The following is a 19,619-nucleotide window of genomic DNA, read 5'->3' on the forward strand; positions in this document are numbered from 1 at the left end:
ATAGATATATATATAGATATATATATATAGATATATATATATATATATATAGATATAGATATAGATATAGATATAGATATATATATATATATATATAGATACACACACACATACTGTATACAGCCATGTAAGCAAGGGGTTTGTGAACTGTGTTACTGTAAATGCCGCATGTTTTTTCGCTGCATTACAATAAAGTCTATGAAGGCTTCTGTACTGTCAGAGAAGAAAAATCATCCCTCTGCCTTTTTTGCATTAGATTAATCTCTGTATGATCCGTTAATGTCAGCTTAAACCAAAAAGAAGAAGAAGAAGAAGAACTGAAACATAATGTGTTCATTACAGCTGAAAATGTTTCAGGGTGGATTGTTCCTTTAATTACAGGGCAACATGCCAGAAGAAGCAGTTGGTCATATATCATATGTCGGTTGGAGGGTGCTGTGATCATATGGGGAGGTGCAGCATATGGTGGTACAGACGCAGAGGATATGGGAACAGATCTATCTCCATAGGATGGATAATGGAAAGTGTTTGTTTCCCATAATGCATTACTGTTGGAAAAGCTGTGATCTAAAAATACAACAGTCACAGTGTGAAAGACACAGGGGAGGTGTGGGGGCAGTCAAAGATCACACTGACCTATGTCAGTGGCTCGGGCAGGCATGGGTCTCCTCCACTGAGTGACAAACTTGTAGGCGTCAAGACGAATCTCGATAATGTTGTTGAGGAGAGCCAGGAGAGGAGCCAGCGGGAATGCTGCTACAAAGATGGTAGTGAAGCCAAACTGGAGAACTGCAGTGGAAAGATCGTCTCAACTTTGGCTCAGATAATGGACATGCTTTGATTTATTTATCTTCCCTCTTCAGACAAATATAATACTAAAAAAAGAATGTAATGTTTCACCCATTTCAAGGTATTCGTCCACCAGTCCATGGGCGTTCATCGGCTGCAGATTCCAGTCTTTGTCCCACTGTGGAAGCTGGGCTTTATTCTCTACATTTTGCCCTCCACCACCTCCTTTTTTCATCTTCCTACGAGACCACCAGTTCTGCAGCAAACTGAAAACGTAGCAAGTAGCTAACTGTCAACTCAAAGCAATTATTTCTGACAATTCACTGAGCCCTGCAGGAAGCCTTTTACTAAGCCCCACACAAGAAGATTTGATGTGTTTCTGCAGGAGAAAAGCTTTTTCATCTGCTAATCAGCTAAAGGACCAAAAATACAGAAATGACATAAGGTTTGTAAAATGCCAATCACATCAATTTACAGCATTAAGTAATAAATGTGGCATTTCTAATAGTTCATAGAGAAAGAATGATTATAATAAAATGTTGCTTACGGATAACCGAGCTCCATGAAGTTGTTCCAGATTTGTTTGAAGAACATGATGAATCCCATTTGCAGGCAGAGATCAATCAAACAGCCACTCGGGTGACACTGAGAAAAATGTTTAAATAACAAAAGTGTAACATCCAATTGTGTTTTATGATCATTAAATTCAAAATCCCACTAATTATGTGAGAGATTAATGGTTCACAGGCAATCATGTAAAAGATGACTTAGGTGACAATTTTAAATATATGCTAAAACAGAAGGCAATAATCAGCCCACTTATGACGATGCCTAATTGTACTCACCTCCTCCAGTCTCCATCGATTAAAGAGTTTATTGTATTTTCCAGGCCTGCCAGCAAACCTGAACAGATTAACATTGGCAACATTAGCTGCAAAATTCAACCAGAGAAAAACGAATAAAGTCTACGCTGGAAAGAAAAAAAGACACTTAAGGTGCTAATTATGTCCGATAAACAACAGCGTGGTTACATTTCAAGTCAAGGCAGCTGAAACATGAGTTCCAAAAAATAACTGTACAGTGAGGAGGGAAAGGAAAAGAGTCTTGGCAGATGTCATGACATGGTTTGAAACAAAACATCTTTCCACAATCGCTCATTAAATTAACTGTAAACAGGAACTTTAGAGTTCATGGCAGGCAGCCTACCTTCCAAGAAAGAAAGCGATGTAAAATGTGGAGCTGTTCAAATTCACAAACTGGAACAGGAACATCTTCAGAGAAAAGCTGTTCTCCCACTCGGAGTCTGTCCGTGGGTGCTCTGAACGAGGACAAACAGGGGTTGTTTGGGGTGGACAAGGGAGAAAATCAATGCTTGGGAGCCAAGAAATAATGAAGGTGTAGATGCCTGCAGCATGTGGACAACGCTCACCTAAATTTGTCAGCAGATAGGCCACCTTTTCATACACCTGGCAAGATGATAGTACTCGTAAGCATCAATAGGGAAAAGGTTGAGGAAGATAATGATCATGAAAACAGGAATCTCAGCAATAAAACCCACAAAAAGTCTTTCTGGCTGTGGATATGAAATTTCCTGGAACAAAGTTCTAAGTAAATGTTTCATGAAACATTTATTGGACAGAATATGTAAACGTGCCAGATGATGCTTGTCCAGACACCCACCATGTTGAGAGACATGATGATCATAAAGTTGATGCAGACGCCAGTGAGAGAGGTGGCAAACTGCCAGTTCTTCTTCACAAAATACCAGGTGACGGAAGCAAACTGCTCCATCGCGATGAGACGGAAAACCACCACGGCAAACACTGCGGTCAGAACAAGGGAAATCTAAGCAGAGATGATGGACAGAAGGAAGCATAAAGTACAGGATGTCATATGCAGGTGTAGAGATTTTTATCTTATAATGAACTACGATGCTACCTATTAACTATTCAGGTCAACAAAACACTCATCACTTAAATGTAATCAGTCAACAGGAGAAATTACACCATCAGAAACGCCAAATCTAGTATTTCCTCTCAATACTGTTTTCATCCAGCAGGGGGAGATGTCAAGCCACTGCCTGGCACTTCAGACACTGAATCCCAAAAGGGGAGATTATTCAAAGATCAAAGGGTTTACCATGAAGAATATTCCGGACACAGACACCATGAGCCGGCTGAGTTTGTCTGAGAAGGGCTGGAAAGGCTCGGGCTTGCCAGAGATGGGGTTAACTCTCTCCACCCTGGAGTACTTGGCTTCAAACTGAGGCCTCAGCTCCTCCTGATTCACAACACACAATCCAGTATGAGCGAATGAGCTGTGTATTCTTCTTCTTTTCAGGTAATAAGAGTCAACTTTAAGACGTGCTGCAAGAACCAAAATTGAGTGGTAATGAAATGATGTCGGATCCATTTGAGGATATTGCTGACGTACCTCCTCCTCCTCCCAATCGATGAGATCCCAGTCATAAGTCAGTTCTGCCCTCCTCCTTTTCCAGAACTCCAGGAATACTGTGGCTGCAGAGGGGATCAGGAATCAATCACATTATTGATCAACTTTGATATGTATCACACCGTATGATTGATAATCGTGTGACTGCAGAGGGCCATTCACCGTGGAGACAGTGCAGAACCAAACACCATATTGCGGCCAGATAAATAGGCTTTACTTGTTCAATGCATCAACCCAAAGTCATGTCTTCTTCGTCAGGCAAGCTCCATTTTGTGTTAAAAGTGAAACTTTCTGTGGGCAGAATTCACTCTGGAGGCAGTGTTTCCTTTGTGTCTGACACTATTGTGACTTGAGCTGCCCACTACACCGTCGTTTTTTTAATCATGCATGCATAACACCAGTAAAAAAAACGCTTTTACAAAGGCTGAATGGCTTCAGTGGTCCAATATATGTAGAAAAATGTGTCTCAGTAGCATTAGTGCAAACAGGCGGACCTCAGTGAGAAAGACCAGTGCAATCATGTATGATCTGTGATGGACAGCACACTGTAACATAATACTACTGACTCAGTGCTTTTGTCAGTTCTCATTAGATGTACATATCATACACATGAGTGATTTTGCAGCAGAGGGAAGAATGTATAACGAAAACTGACACAAGTATTCGAACAGTGCTGTGCAGCCTTCACACGGCTCTTTTATACATCTGAACATATTAAATACGAGCTAAAACAATTAGTTGATTAATCAATGAACAGAAAATAAACTGTTTTAATAATTGAGTCATTTCAAAAAAAAGAAAAAAACCTGACCAAAAATCCTCAGCTACAATTAGTTATGAGAACTGGCAGAATTGTGGTCTTAAAAAGCACCAGTATATGAATACTCAATCAGAACAACTTCGACATGTTGAAGTTTAATATAGCTCGACCCACTTTTGTTTTAAGAGAGAGAAAAGCAGCCTTCTCAGATGTCTACACTCGGTCCCCTGGGCTAACCAATTTTTCATCTTTATCTTGTACACACACGCTGACACAGCAGACCTGGAGTGCACTCGCTCAGTAGCGCAGTACAGTTACTTTGGTCCACATTGCCAAAAGCCAGAGTTACAGACCTCATTCTGCGAGGCTGGCTCTACGGCTCTCCTTGGCCTTCATTTAGCCCAGACTCAGAACACAATGTGCCAAATGTTCCCTCTGGGCGTAGGTGATTATTTACCATGCTGGCACATAGATGGACCTTTTCCAGACGTTGCTCACACTCTACTTTAGATATTATAGCTGTGGGAACCATAGCTACAATATTATGATACCGCTATCACGGTGCAATTCTGCAACACTGACAGCCGAATGATACCGTCTCCCCTGGTGAAATATTTAATTATCTGACTAATTACATCGGGACGACACTGGGAGTGTATGTGCAGACGCTCAAACAGTAAAACCTGCACACGATTTATTCGATGACTAATGTATTACAGAGTGAAGATCTTCTGTATTTGCACTGCAGTGTGTTTACTGTATGGAATTGTCGGTTGAAAAGATTGATGTGTTTGGAGGAGTTGAGTGGAGAGTGGAAGCATGAGCACTGACACACTATTGTATAAATACATTTGAATTCCAGAAGGGTTTGTATCAAGTGAAGCACATAGCTTCACAAAAAGGGACAACAAAAAAAAAAAAACAGCCTCTACCTACCCCAAATAGCCATGAAGATGGCAAAGAACACAGTGCCGCCATTATCAAACAGATGGGTCACCTAGAAACACAAGCACAAGACGGGCTGCTCTGAGAAAATGCTTCATTAAATAGTAGCTTCACAGATGAAACTGAATTACGACATGGATTTATTTTTAATTTCAACAGCTTGAGTTTGGGGTCTCACTTGAGACATTTCTAACAGGAATAGTTTGGCATTTTAGCAAATAAGCTTATTTGCTTTTTTGCCAAGAGTTAGATGAGAAGATTGATTCCAATCTCGAGTCTGCACGATAAATATGAAGCTACATCCTGCAGCCAGTTACTGGAAACAGGGAGAAACAGCTAGCCTGGCTCTGTCCCCCGAATACATCTGGCTAATAGCGCCTCTAAAGCTCACTAATTAACACGTTGGATCTGGTTTATTTAATCTGTACAAAAATTGTAACAATGTAAAAATGTTGTAGTGTAAAAATGATAAATAATATTAAAAATGGGGGTTTTACCCTTAGACAGAGCCAGCAAGCTGGTGTTTCCAGTCTTTGTGCTCGGCTAACCTAACCGGCTGCTGGCTGCACCTACATAAAGTAGTTCAGTAGGGATGAATTGATCCGATACTGATATTGAGGGGATACTAACTCAAGTAGTCTGTTCAACCAAATTCTATGTTTGCGTCTGATTACACATGTGCGTATTACGTCATGTGTCAGCAGCACGCCAGTAGACCGCACAGCTGAAGGAGCAATCAAGAAACATGTCAACTGTTTGGAGGCATCTCTCTCTTGCTACACCAAGTTCTACGATTACTTGCAATATCTGGATTGCCAATGTTTTTACCAATATGTTGCTGCATTTAAAAGGTTTGCACTTCCATTATAATTTCTGTTAATTTAAGATTTCTTCTACCAATTTACTGGTGTACGATATATTATTTAATAATAAATAATAATTCACTAAATCTATATCTATGTATTTATTCGTTACATTTTCTTTTAAAAAGTCAGGAAAGCAATGTTAAATCAAGCCTGATGTTGCCTTACACATAAAAGAATGATCGCAGTCACTTAAACACAGCTTATTAATTAAACACTCTAACATGAATACCAGAACTGCACTGACCTTCGCGTGGACACAACTGTCACTAAGATTCCACGGCTCACAGGAGTCCTGTATAGAACACATGACGGTGGTGCCGGCTTCACAAATCTCTTTACTGGTGAGAGAATGAATCAGGAAAGCAACAATCAAGAATATACATGTTTTAAAATACACATTCTGCATTCTATCAATTCAAAGGAGCATTTGCATCTTATATGGTACTCAGCCGATTGTGTGAACTTACCTGACTTGGCTGGAGTCCATAGTGAAGAGACCATAAAGGAAGACAAAAACGCCGACGAGGGCGGCAGGGATCAACATGCCGGTGTACCAGCCCAACCACGCAAAGTAAAGACCGATTTTCTCACCAAAGTACCGCCTGGGAAAGAGACGGAGAGACAGTGTGGTCAATATTCACCAATGAACTGTTAATTGAACCTGACCATATATACTTGTGTGTGTAGTTAGTGTACTGTGAGGTGGTTGTAGTAGCCTAATGGAGAGAGAGGCTGCTGGGCTGACAAGGCACACATATAATTACACGGTATAATGCTGTGGTGGGAAATTAATCAACTGTAACTTCTCTGCCTTCTAAACCACAGCTGTCAGGGTGCCCTTGAGCAAGACACTTATTCCACAACTGCTCCAGTAAATCAGCTCAGTGGCAATTAGCTGGATCAGGCAACTGCCAAGTGTTTATTGAATTCTTTATCAACATTCAAGGACATGGTTGAGGAAAATAGAGTAGGTATGTGTAGATGCACACTAGTATTCCAGTAGTGGTTCCTGGTTTTAAGGATCAGGGCTGATACACACTTGGTTTATCACTACGAGCGAGCTCTTTCACACTGCTTTCACATTGTCCTTTGATAGATTGTCATTGTAAAAATATTGATTATAGCCACTGTTAAAGGGATCGCTACCTTAGTGTGAACAGTTCCATGTCTGATGGCTGACAAATTCATATCATATCAGGAGGCAATTAGCCTAGCTTAGCATACGAGTTGGATTCAGCAATGTACTTTGCACAAGTGGTATCAATTTTCTCATCCAACTCTTGACGAGAACGTGAATAACTGTATTTCCCAAAATGTCAAATTATTCCTTGTCGGTCTAATGGGAAGATTAAAACACAGAGGTGCACAGAAAGCCAGCTAAACAGTTAAAGTTAAAGGTGCACGTCACAAGATTGAGAGCATTTCTATTGGCTCTCAACTTGGCGACGCGGCTCACAGCTAACGGTCGTAACAGTGCTTAAAGTGCAAACTACGGCAAAAGTGCTGACAGTGCTAACGGTGTTTACCTGAAGTAAAAACGAAGGGTGGGTGCTACCCTTCCACGACGACGCTGTCGGTTGGGATGGTGTTGTCAGCTGTAACCACCATATAAGAGCAGTGCAGAGCTGTGGCTATGTGCTACCCAGTGGGACACGCTCGCACGCTTACATGTACTAAAAGCATGCACGGCCGGGCTAGGAGCTCGGATAACAACACGCACAGACACAACTTCATTATCTGCACAGGTAGACTTTACTCCACTATATATTTACATAACAAATAGCAGTTTGTTGCTATATTAATGCTCTGAATGTCGTATATCCTTCAGTCCAGACATACCAGGGTGTCGGGGAACAATACACAAGCCTGTTCAGGCAGCAGACTGTGATCAGATACCTGGATATCTTTATAATCAACTGAGACTATTCAAGCAAGACAGAACAAAGCTCATCACCAGGACACGAGAGCTCATGTTAGTGTCCAACAACAGCTCATGATGCTGTATTGCTTACCTGATGAGGTCCAGAGGCTGGTATTTGTACCACATTCCCCAACGGGCCCAGCGCTCATACAGAAGATGCCTGTGGTTCTGGGCACCGTGCGTCTTAATCGGGTGTCTGCTCTTGTAACCACCCTGATGAGATAAAGAGAAGGAAACTCTTCATTGCAGAAGGAATTTTACAGTTTGTAAATCCCTACAGTTTTTCAACACAACAAAAAATCATCTCACCTCATGAGGAGGAAACGCAGCCTCATATGTGTTGTTGCCCAATAACCGGTTGATACCTACAGTAGAATAAACCGTGTCACGTTAAAGGATGCAGCCAGTAAAGCACAAGGACGCCACATTCAAAATTCAGTAGCAGTCATGACTGAGAGAGGGGTCCAATGAGATATTCATTTAAACCCACTTTTCCACAGTCATAACAATTTACTGCATTATGTAACTGACAAGCTGCATTCAACAAGCCCATTAGAGGCTTATAACACTCAGGTTAGAATTTCAAATAGCTGCAAACATTTTTGCTGGACCATAATTGCTTGGTGTAAAATTACTCAATGCCATAAACTGACTGAATTGACTGCAGCTACTTTACTGTATGAGGCAGTAGTGAATGAAATGTTATGTATCACAGGACAATAGTGCATTCATTTGCATTGTCATCCCCTGACTGAAACTATAGATAGTGAGAGCACAAGCAGGGAGGGGGTGGATCTGAAAAAGATTTTCCACTCTTGTGACGGAGCTGATCTTATAAAATATTAATATGAAATCCGTTCCAGCCCTTCAAAGGCCAAACTTTAATCAGCAAAACATGTCTGTGACAGTCAGACAAGACAGTAGATGTGGGAGTGGACGGGCAGTTTGGTAAGAAAAACAACAGCTAGAAAGGATAGGAGGGATCAGCCACAAGTTGGACAACACCAACAGCTCAGCGGGAGGAGAGGAGAAAGCAGCTAGCGTGGTGCCTTACCCATCTTTGGTTTTCCATCCTCATACTTGGTGCGCTGTAGCACATGATGAACTATCCTGCTTCTGGTGGAATTGGAGAAGAAGGTCCCTATATTGTTGATAGTGAAGCTGGAAATTGACGGCACACTCCTTCAGTTATTCATCATGTAACAATCGATATCATCCAGTCACAGCTGGTAATGAGAGCTGAGCCCATAACCATGCAAAGCTCATTACAACTTAATCTGTGGTGTGAGGTTTGTGTTCATTCCAGCATCGTTATTTTAAAAAGAAGCATCAAGGCTGACAAGCGAAGGAAAAGGGGAAATGATTCACAAACAAATGAGATTAGATGAGGCCTTTCATCAAAGTTTCATCAAAATGAAAAATAATAAAACAGGTAGAAACGGTGGAGAAAAATAATTTAATGAGAATCTGCTGCTGTATTTCAATATCTTATTTATGATCAGCTTGTCTTTATCGTTCTGAGTTCTGACTCAAAGCTATAAAATATACAAGACAGCCGGTTTCTAAATTCCACATCCCGAGCTCAGGACATGAATGGATGTAATGGATAAGAAGGGGACTACGGATACAGAGCAGGCAAATATCATCTAACACTACTGGTACAGATGCTGTCCTTATGCGACACTCCGATCATGTGCGAAAGTTTCTGTGATGGCATGAATGACTGAGTGCATGTCCTCCTTACTGATGCATACGAACTCTGCTGAAGGGGGCTGTGTAGCAGTCGGTTTCCTCCAGGTCAGGCAAGGCCTCTTTGTCCAACTTCATGGGATTTCGGGGAAGCCAGCTTTTTATCTGACGACATCTCAGATGAAATCTGCTGCACGGATGTACAGAGAAAACAGGATTAACAGCACAGATTAACATGAAGATTGTTTTCTTTGATGTGGAACAGTGGCTCCTAACCTTTTGTCCCCCCCCCCCCCAACACAACCCTGACAAGCTCGCACCGCCTCACACCCACTAAAATGCACATGTATGTACACGCACGTATTGAAAGCATCGTGACTCAAGAGCCTGAGAGTCACTGATCCAGGATAATAGCTTGCTAAATTAAATTTAAAGGATAATACACTTTTTTTGATACTCTAGTCATGATTTAGTCTGCAGCCATGTGAGGCTTTACTTACACCGTAAAACCGAACAGGTCCCAATACTCAAAACCTTTGTGGAAACTGATTACGTCAAAATATTTAAGTCAACTAACCTAATTTTGTAAGTAAGTTTGGTTATTAGCACTAAACACTAAGTACAGCGGGGGCTGATGGGAATGTCATTCATTTGCAGGGGTTTGGTCACAAACCAAAGTGTTGTACAAATTAAAATTTTGACTTGATGAAAATATAAGAGATCACCAAAGTTATTACAGTTCATCCTGCAGGGAACATGAATGTCTATACCACATTTCAAAGAACACACGAGTCCAAAAAGTATCTACCCTCTGGGTACCATTATTGTGTGTACAAAATGTCATGGCAATCCATCTACTAGTTGTGGAGATATTTCAGTTTGGAACAACGGAGTCTGATGCACCAACCAACAGACCAACATTAACATCCCGAGAGCTAAACATCACTTGACTGGGTCATATTTTTCCACTGCTTCTCCAGATTTAGTGGAGAGGTCTAATTTGTCAGGCTGTGCTCTGATATGGATTAAATAAATATAAATGAGAATTCTGGGTGCAAACAGAGAGCATTTTATGAATGTTGTTGTGAAGGGGACAGGTACTGTACAGAAAGTAATGATATCAACCCAGCACGCTGTCACTACCTGCACACGGTCCATTTGTTCAGCTTCACAGGGACGTGAGTTAGTGACGGACCATTAGTAAACACTTAAAGCCTATTTTTCCTTTTAGAGCAACAGCTTAGTGACTGCAGGAGCTCGGAGGAAACCATAATGCTCCTCATTGTTCACAATGACTAAGATCACTTTCACGAAAGTGCTTTGTTCTCAGTTGGACAGGTGGGCGAGTGATTCTTGTTTGTGTGAATTTCGTCTGCTCTGTGTGTGTGTAGGTGTGTGTGTCATCCAAGCATGACCATTAAAATGTGCGTATGATACTGTCTGTCAAAGTGAAATAACAATATTACCAATATTTAATATTATCCATGTTGTCAACTTCTTCAACTTGTCTACTCCATAATGTATTTGTGATAAATAGTTTATTGATAGAGTATATTAATCTGCATGGTTAAGTATCATAAAACACAATTACACATTTATTATAGTTACTTTGTCAGGTCCCACCTATCATGGTTATTATCATCAATAAGCAATGGGTGGAAGCAATATGAGTCACACCATGTTTTCAAAGCTTTACAAGGGCTCAAGTTTACACATTAACGTCATGGCTGTGGCTTAATAATCATTTCCATTACCTTTCATTACTGGAATAATGCTGGGAAATTCATCAACTACAGGTTTAAAGCCCCTCAAATCGTGGTTTATATCAAATATATTTATCTATAATAGTAAATACTGATGACTAAATAAGCAACGCATTCTTGGATGTTTTGTATTAAGAGTTTTGCAGTCATAAACTCCGCTAATCTGCCTTATCAGGACAGTGTGGGTGTGTTTTAGCAAAACAAAAGAATCTGAATGATATCCAAAACCTGCTCTAAATTTGACAGAAAATGCTGCGTTCATGTAGGATCAGCATCACCCACAGTAAAATCTTAATTGAGTAAATGTTAAGACATTTTTTTTCGGGCCTTTAAAGCAAAAGAGACTTTTGAATAAAAAAAAAAAAAAAGAAAGTATTTAGAATTTAAATACATACGTATGTTAATGAAAGGTCTTTTAAACAAAACATGCTGATATAAACTTATTTCCTTGATTTGCTGTTAGACTGTTTGCATCTGCATTCCAGTGAGATTAAGAGATGGAAATGTGGAGTCCTGTGCAGAGCTTGGTAAACTCTTGAACATCACATCAAAGCGCAAGTGCGTCTCTCTAAAAATAGTATGCTAATCAGCCTGTGCAGCTCCATTTATTTGACTGAAAGATTACAGGTTTTTCATAGAAAAGCACTGTCAATGCTACAGTATTGTACTCTTAACAATGTGCCTGACTTGCAGGATTCTGTGCTTTTTTTAAAAGGTTGGAAAGTTTAATTAATCAAGTACATTTAAACAAACAGTGTAACAGTGAACTGCACTTGATTACTGACTTTTTAACGAATTTCCAGTTATTGCTACTTTTCAGTGCTGCACATGGTGGGTGACTTTTTAATTTAAAAATATAATCCAAGACTTTATACATACCGTTTATTTACTCACGGTCTGTGTAAAGGGTTGATCAATCCTGGATTAATTAATGCTCATTCAGCGGTTGGGTTCAAAAGGACAACGACGGTTTCATTTAAACATTCTCTTCTGAGGTGACTGATAACTTAAATATTGAAACACCATCCACAGCTCACATCACGACTCAAGCCTCGCAGCTTTGCCACTCACGTATTTCATTAGAGGCACTGAAGCATCCAGCTTCCTGCCCCCACAGAGCAACAGAGAAAAACATTCCTGTACCCTAAATCTACTTACCTGCCCAAGGTTTTGCTCTTCCAGTCCGTAAAGTAACATTTTTTCCTTAAAGAATAAAAAAAAAGACATGTTAGGGAGTCGCCAGCCACTGAAAAAGAACTGAGAGTTAAAGCCTCAATCTTTTTCTCTATCTACGGTTACCTGAAAGGCATTCGGATGTTCATCTGCTCTGCGTATTTGCAAAGCGTATCCCAAGGAGCGTGGACCTTCACAAACATGATGTCGTTGTTTGTCAACGAGGGCTTTCAGATCAAAAAGAAAAACAGGGGTTTGAGAACTGAATTGAGGAATCAAGGAAATGTAAGTCTTCTAAAACCAAACATGTTTCTTTACCTCCTTCTCCAGCATTAGCCCCTCAGCACGTAGATTCTTCTCAAAGGTGCACCTCTTTTCCACCTGTAGACTGGACTTCTTGTAAACCAGAATGTAGTCAATACGCTTTTTCCCATCTCGGAAAAACAGTCCAGAGGACCCCGCTCGATTCTTTCCCTGTACACAATGTTTTATACTTGAATTTGAGATGTAGGGATGATAAACACAGGCCTGCTAATGTTTGAAGCTTCTCAGTGATAAAATAACTACGGTGTAACAGTATGAACAGTCATGGTAATAATTGTAGATTAGTGGGAGCGTGTTACCTGAAGTGAATCTGTGCGGGCCTCTACTTTAGCCCGGGTGACAGGCTTTTGGAGCGGGACTGACTCGTCTGCCCTTGTTTCACACGTAGTCACCTCCGACTCCTCCACGTACTGATCCTTTCCTTCCTCTGCTGCACACAGACACAGCAAAGACAATGAGACGGTTATTGAACTGGTAACGCACCAAAAAAAGGATCCTATCTGCATCGAGTCTTCTGTTGCTGGTCAAGTCAATATTTTCCTTAATCCAATTGCCAACATTGAAATAAGCTAAATCACAGTTAGTTAAATGTGGGCGCCAGCTTGAGAGCGACACCTTGATGCAATTTAACAGATCCATGCAGCGATTTTGAAAGAGGGCCAATCCTGTTTCCTTCCTTCCTGAATCTTTTTTTCATCCCACTGATGTGCACAAAGAAAATAAAGTTTTGTTAAACCCACACTGTAAAGAAAGACATAAATGCAGAATGTACTAAGAAATAACTTTCTAGATGCTCAGAGTTTTGAAACCTTATCAGACTGCCTGTCTTTGCAACAAACGTCTGCCCAATTGACGAGCCACACAACATATGGAGGCTTTTCTATTATCAACGTGGTACAGAATGTATATATCTTTTGTGAGGAGGAAAGTTGATTTAGTGGGTATAACAATCCATCTCACTCATGTCTAAATCTCATAATACATGCATATTGCATGTATTGGCATGATAGTCTACACCCCATAGCTATATGGAGATTCACTTCACAGCACGGCATGTTATGTGACAGCTTGGCTCATTTCTCTGGTCAAATGAGCCTAATTCATCGCCAGTAAGCTTGCTGTTTCTACATTTAGAAGATCTTTATAGTGCTGTGCTGAAATCAGGTGTAAAAAATCTAAATCATTCAAACAATATCAGTAACTAACATTTTATATTATGGCAAATATGTGTGGGGAAAAAAAAGCTTTATTCGCTTTTTTCTTAGCACTTCAGTTAAACCACGGAAGCACCAAGACTTAACAGCTTCATTTAGTAACTGAAGTTAATTTCGAGCCTCTAGATAACAATGTGTTTTAGTACCTGTTAGAACATTATTGGGCCTTGGACAGAAAGTTTTAATGCAAAATCACTAGCTGTGATGTTTCTTTAGTTTTATTTTAATCAGCATTTTCCTTGATCCAGGCTGGGATTAAGAGAATGCTGTCCTATCGTCTGTCTATCTGGAGATCACAACTGATAATCTTCACAATAGCTAAATCGCCACAGAATAGTGAAAAGTCACAATAGTAGCTTGCTATTAATGTCATTACAATAAAGTCGAAGACTATATCTATTAATCACCACAAATAATCCAGAATATCAGAATTAACGATGAAAAACCATTTAATTCCGCACAACTAATATGAAAAGTGCACAGCTTTAGTCCAGGAAGTTGTGAGCAACTGCAGTGATGTGTCTTGTTTTCAGACATCAATGTGCATTTCCTCCACACTGAAAGCCAACACAATCCATTTGTATTTGGTAATAAAAGTGTCAAAAAAATGACAAAGAACTTTTGGCAACATGAGGCGCTGTAAAGAACCCAAAGCAGTCTGAATTTACGCTGCTGGATCGTGCTGTATTTTCACACAGTAAGGAGCCATGCAATGTGAATTTATTGAAGCATTCTCAGTTTACAGTGTGTAATAACATAATTGTAGGCTACAGTTAATCTAGTACAATAATAGTAAAACTAAACTTGTGTCACATTTTGGGTTAACTCTTCAGCAGAAGTGTATCCAGCTTAGTTAAACCAATCAAAACACATCTATCGGTGCAGACAGGTGGGAAGCTGGTTGGTCTGTTTTCACTCTCTCCTTCTGTCTGCACCTCTTTTTCAGGGCAAGAGAAAACCTGTTCCTCAGATGTCTATTCTCAGCACAATGACAAAGAGCCAGGCTTCACCAAAATAGCAACACTTCACCTTGTGCTACCTAATCTGCATGAAACTGCATCTCCATTATTCTGCACACCGCACTCAGCAGCGAAATACCAAAGGGTTGGGCAAAGGCTGTCTCAAGGTGATGAAAATACCAACATGTGGAAGGGCTGCATGCGCTAGAGCCCTCACTGTCAATGGCCTTTGAATAGTCTTGAAGATATTAATACGACTGAATAATCTTCCCTCTCCAACAGGCATTTGGTTTCGTAGTCCATACTTTGAGGTTTTGTTTCCTTGCAACGGCTTTCCCCCACACTTTCACTGCCTCTGAAAGTGCATCAGATGCACGTGACTGCGTTTTATAAATCCTCTGCAGCATTATCACAATCTGCTAAATCAGTACTGTGCACGTGCCGTAAATGTCACCAACATCATGGCAATCTGTGTTGCAACCAACTCTGTTCCTGTTGAGCATATCAACAATACAGTTTGTGCAGAGTATGGCGCGAATGATGAAACACGGCATACAGACAAAATAAACAGTTTGCATCACAGACACAATGTTTATTTCCTGAAGGCGTCCTTGTAGGTAAACAGAGTAGAAAACACATCATGAAAAACACATCATGGAAAAGAACTTCAACTTTGGAATGACCACATTACTGCTGCGTACAAAGCTGATTCATATATAAGTTTATCAGTGATGCAAACTCACGACTGAAGCATCTTATCCACTAACAGATTTAGAAAGACGTCAGTTGGTTCCTCTCACACTGACCTGTCTGCGGGTGCAGGAGGCTGCAGGAGGTGCTGATGCTCTGACTCAGACCCTGGACTTCTGGTTTGGGCTCCGGGCTCAGCGGCACAGACAGGAAGTGGTTGAGGTTGGTTGGATGAGTCTGACTCTGGGCCAGGCAGGGGAGGCTGCGGCGAGACGGCTTCAGGCTCTTCTCCTTCAGGATCTCGCTGATGCTGGTGTGCATGCCTGAGGACGACAGGGACGGAGGAAGGTCATTTTAAAAATCTTTAGAGGAAAATAAAATCCTGTGAAAAAAAATATATACACATTTATACATTTATATGTCTGCATGCTTTCACTGAAAAATAAAACACATACAAATATAATTTAGTCAGAGACACTTGCACTAAGGGATGGATTGGATTGGGCTCTGCTCTTTGGTGAAACTCCGCTGAAGTCCGCAATATAAAAACATTTATTACACAAGGTGGAGGTTGGGGTAGCGCTGCGACCTACGGCAGCAAATGGCATTGATGCCATAAAGGTATCAGCAGACTAGTCAGGAAGAAGTGTCAGGTCATTACAGCTGCATGAGTATGACTGGACGTCACTAGTCAGCTGGTGGCCACACAGGAGATGAATGAGCCAGTGATAGGGAAGCATGAAAGGGCCGCAGCACACGTTTGTTTTAGGCAGTACTCTATTATGTATCTGTATTATGTATAATATAACAACCATGATGATGTCTTCAAGCTCGTCTACGACAACACATTCAGAACAGAAAACCCAAACAAACTGAGGCATTTTGAATCGTGTTCCTTACGAAGCTAACAGTCAGGATGTCTCAGCCTCTGCTGCATTCATTTTGACCATTCTTTTAAAAAGCTTGCTCGTGAGCCAACTTTATGAAAGTGAAACACTAAATCACTGGAGTACCACTCGAAGCAGCTGATGCCAATAAGCTAATGCAAGTGCGACAGCACTTTAATGCAAGGCTCCAATATTTATGCACTTATACAGAAGTTACATAATATTATAAATACTCAATACATTTAATTTAAATACTTAATAAATTAAAAATGTTAATCAATTTCTTTAGACAAATGTCTACATATGTTATGCGTGGCTTGTTGAAGCTGCAAAAGCAAAAAGTATTTCTCGACGAGAAATACTTTTTACTATGTATACTATATATATTTTTATCTTATCTTGCAAAATATAACAACAAACAAAAAAAATTGAAAACTGAAAAATGACTGAATCGTCAGCAGAAGGGAGAAAAATAAATTGAAAGAAGACTTTTCTACGATCTAATGCATGAACTGATAAGAAGAGAGTGAGTGGAAAAAAGGGAGGGAGAAATCACATCAGTCAGCAACTGGTCCATCCTTTTATGGGCTACAGTGGTGATAATGTGCATTAAAACCAGCAGCACTCCATCATCACACGGCTCAATATCCCAAGAAAAGCTGCATGATGCTGCAACCAATTTCACAAAGATGCATGTAGTAACAGCATTCATGCACGCTGCTAGCTTTCTTATTAGCAAGTCATTTTGTATTAATACCAGCAGGTTATACCAAGGTTATTTCAGCAGTAAAAACAATATGGTGATAGTGGGGCTGACTGATTGCTGAATGACTAATTTAACAATGCTGTAATGATGTATTGTAACGAGAAACTCTGAGGTTAACAACGATAATGAACATCCAGTGCTTGAAGCAGGTCATTGAAGCCAACCGTCACAGCAGGCAGCAGCTCAACCTCTGCAGCTCCTCACATGTATTCATGAAATGGTAACGTGACTTAGTTTCACCTCCAGTGAGGAATTCTCCCAGTGACCTTCCTGAAACGTTCCGCTGCACTGATGATTCACACTCCGCATCCTGAGGGCCTGCGCTGCAAGCTGTGCAATAACTCAGTCTCATGACATTGATACCGATGGGATTTCCCAGCGCTGTTGGGTGAGAAGGGAGCCAGTTGCAGATGTGAGCTGGAAGGCTCAGGGGAACCACTGATCACGCCGTTTATTTCCTGTGCAGCCCCACAGATATGAAATGAATGAAAGTTGTGAGCTCCAGCTAAGAGCTACACAACGAATTATTGAGAAAAGGAAAACTGTAGAAATCTTGATGTGTAAAGTAAATTCAACCTGCAGTTGGATTTCACTCTACTCAGGAGACAGATTCAGAAAAAAAAGTTTGAAATAAAAGTATTTTAAATATAAAAGTACGATTACTCAGCACAAATGAAGACAAGCGTAAACTTTAAATGAAGCAATCTCTCCATGTAAGAAAGTTAATTTCTCCTCAGGCCAATAACAAAGCTTGATTTCCCAGTGCTTTAATTATTTCTACTCACAAGCATTCAGTCCCCCTTCATTGCTTTTCACAACTCAATCAATGTCATTGAATACCGTACTTCCAATCAATACTGAGCTGCAGGTTGTCAAGCTATCAGAGAGTCATATTGTGCCAATTAGATCTGCAACGACATCTTAGAAACCAGAGATGTCATGGTCCAGTGAGCAAGGTTTGTTTCTCCCAGCAACAACATGCTTTATGACTGGCTGGAAAATCCAAGCGAGCTTCCACTCAAGAGGCCAGAAGCCTAAAGTGCCATCACTTCACAGCCTCTGCATCGTCTCCTCAGACCAATTCACATGCTTATTTAATATACCTGCCTACTTTCTCTCTATTATGCTGATCGATACATAGAGAATGGCTGTTGTGTATATAAAAAAGGTACATTTACTGGACGCTAGCCGGTCTAGATAATCCCAACAGACATTGGCAAGGCTCAACATGTCTGAGATAAGACATAGGAGCAGAGCCAGCTAATGGGCCTGTAGGGGTGAGGCTCGGTGGTCCCAAAGGACTCTCAGACTTTAAAATAAACCCACAAATTGGACGGAGTTGGTATTGTGTGAAATTGCTTCCATGGAAATTTCAGAGTAGGTGAATACTACAAGTAAATTTACTAGTCAAATCTCTCAGCCTCAATGGATATTAAGGATATAATAATGGTTATCTGACAATCACTGCCCTGTTGCAAAGCTTTAGCTTAGTTTTCTGATGCTGGTAGACCCTGAACTTTGTCCTACAGTCAGAGCAGCTCTGCTGTACATTGTAAAGACAGTGCATTGTGTGTGTATATAAAAAATATATAAAGCCTTCATCTAATGTGAAATCCTGTGTTTAATCTCGCTGTGCTCTGGCTAAAACTGGTTTATCAGGAGAAAGTTAATCCTGTGTGTGTGTGTGTGTGCATGGCCTGCATGTGCATGTGTGTGTGTGCCAGTTGGTATGCTAGTCTGTGGGCTGATACTGAGTCCTGCACAGAGAGCATCCATAGAGAGGAGGGATGCAGGAAAGCAATAAAAAAAAGTAATGGATCAAGAGGCCCAGGGAGTGGACACCCGCTGTGAGGTGGTGAGGGAAAAAACACCTCCGTCATCAGCATGACACGGGGACATGGCGACCATCCCTGTGTGTGCTCTCACAAATGCCCACTCAGGCTCATCCAAGGGGGAGTTGGACGAGATTCAGGGAAGGTCGTGATCCGGGATTTGGATCCCTCCTGTGCAGCTTGTCCATGCTGGTCTTGTGATTCGAGATTAGGAGGATTTTTGATTGGTCCGTGCATGTGTGTGGGTATGATATATCATTGTGACTGTATACCCGTCTACAAATGATTCTGCTCGGGACAAAGAACTGTCCAATATGTGTAAAAACAATTTTTTTTTTTTACTTTTAGCCGAAATTTAAGAATCGAGACAGTGTCTGCAAGGATGTAGTGCAAAGTAGCAAGCAGAGAAAACAGGTCAGTGGGCTGTTTCCCATCATGCCTCTGTCTTTCCTCATTCTATAGCTTCAATAATTCATCCATGTTCAGCCCATAAAACTTTCAGTCAGCAACACTCTGCATCAGGACCCTTTTAAGCACAACAAACAACGTTAATGCCTTCCCTTTACATAGTGCAAAAAATAAATAAATTA

General features: G+C 40.7%; 1 protein-coding gene across 6 annotated transcripts in view; it reads right to left on the bottom strand.

Annotated features, from left to right (window-relative positions):
• The window catches only part of ano3 (anoctamin 3), a 40,368-nt gene that overhangs the window by 3,693 nt on the left and 17,056 nt on the right, over positions 1-19,619 (bottom strand). For 2 of the 6 annotated variants that reach the window (XM_031859677.1, XM_031859634.1), the window contains 20 exons: positions 15,661-15,867; positions 12,981-13,111; positions 12,676-12,831; positions 12,484-12,584; positions 12,343-12,387; positions 9,477-9,611; positions 8,787-8,893; positions 8,042-8,097; positions 7,824-7,945; positions 6,279-6,413; positions 6,056-6,149; positions 4,937-4,997; positions 3,223-3,305; positions 2,929-3,069; positions 2,470-2,634; positions 1,996-2,255; positions 1,635-1,692; positions 1,337-1,434; positions 901-1,055; positions 637-789 (listed from right to left, as the gene is read on the bottom strand). In XM_031859677.1, coding sequence (XP_031715537.1) covers positions 637-789; positions 901-1,055; positions 1,337-1,434; positions 1,635-1,692; positions 1,996-2,255; positions 2,470-2,634; positions 2,929-3,069; positions 3,223-3,305; positions 4,937-4,997; positions 6,056-6,149; positions 6,279-6,413; positions 7,824-7,945; positions 8,042-8,097; positions 8,787-8,893; positions 9,477-9,611; positions 12,343-12,387; positions 12,484-12,584; positions 12,676-12,831; positions 12,981-13,111; positions 15,661-15,865 — 2,461 coding nt within the window. In that variant the 5' untranslated portion in view covers positions 15,866-15,867. The remainder of the gene's footprint in view (positions 1-636; positions 790-900; positions 1,056-1,336; positions 1,435-1,634; positions 1,693-1,995; positions 2,256-2,469; positions 2,635-2,928; positions 3,070-3,222; positions 3,306-4,936; positions 4,998-6,055; positions 6,150-6,278; positions 6,414-7,823; positions 7,946-8,041; positions 8,098-8,786; positions 8,894-9,476; positions 9,612-12,342; positions 12,388-12,483; positions 12,585-12,675; positions 12,832-12,980; positions 13,112-15,660; positions 15,868-19,619) is intronic. The other 4 variants (XM_031859669.1, XM_031859660.1, XM_031859643.1 and 1 more) reach the window with 4 other exon arrangements.

The sequence above is a fragment of the Anarrhichthys ocellatus genome, unplaced genomic scaffold (genome assembly GCF_004355925.1).
Source record: "Anarrhichthys ocellatus isolate YVR2014 unplaced genomic scaffold, GSC_Weel_1.0 scaffold2, whole genome shotgun sequence".
In the NCBI taxonomy this organism is placed as follows: domain Eukaryota; kingdom Metazoa; phylum Chordata; class Actinopteri; order Perciformes; family Anarhichadidae; genus Anarrhichthys; species Anarrhichthys ocellatus.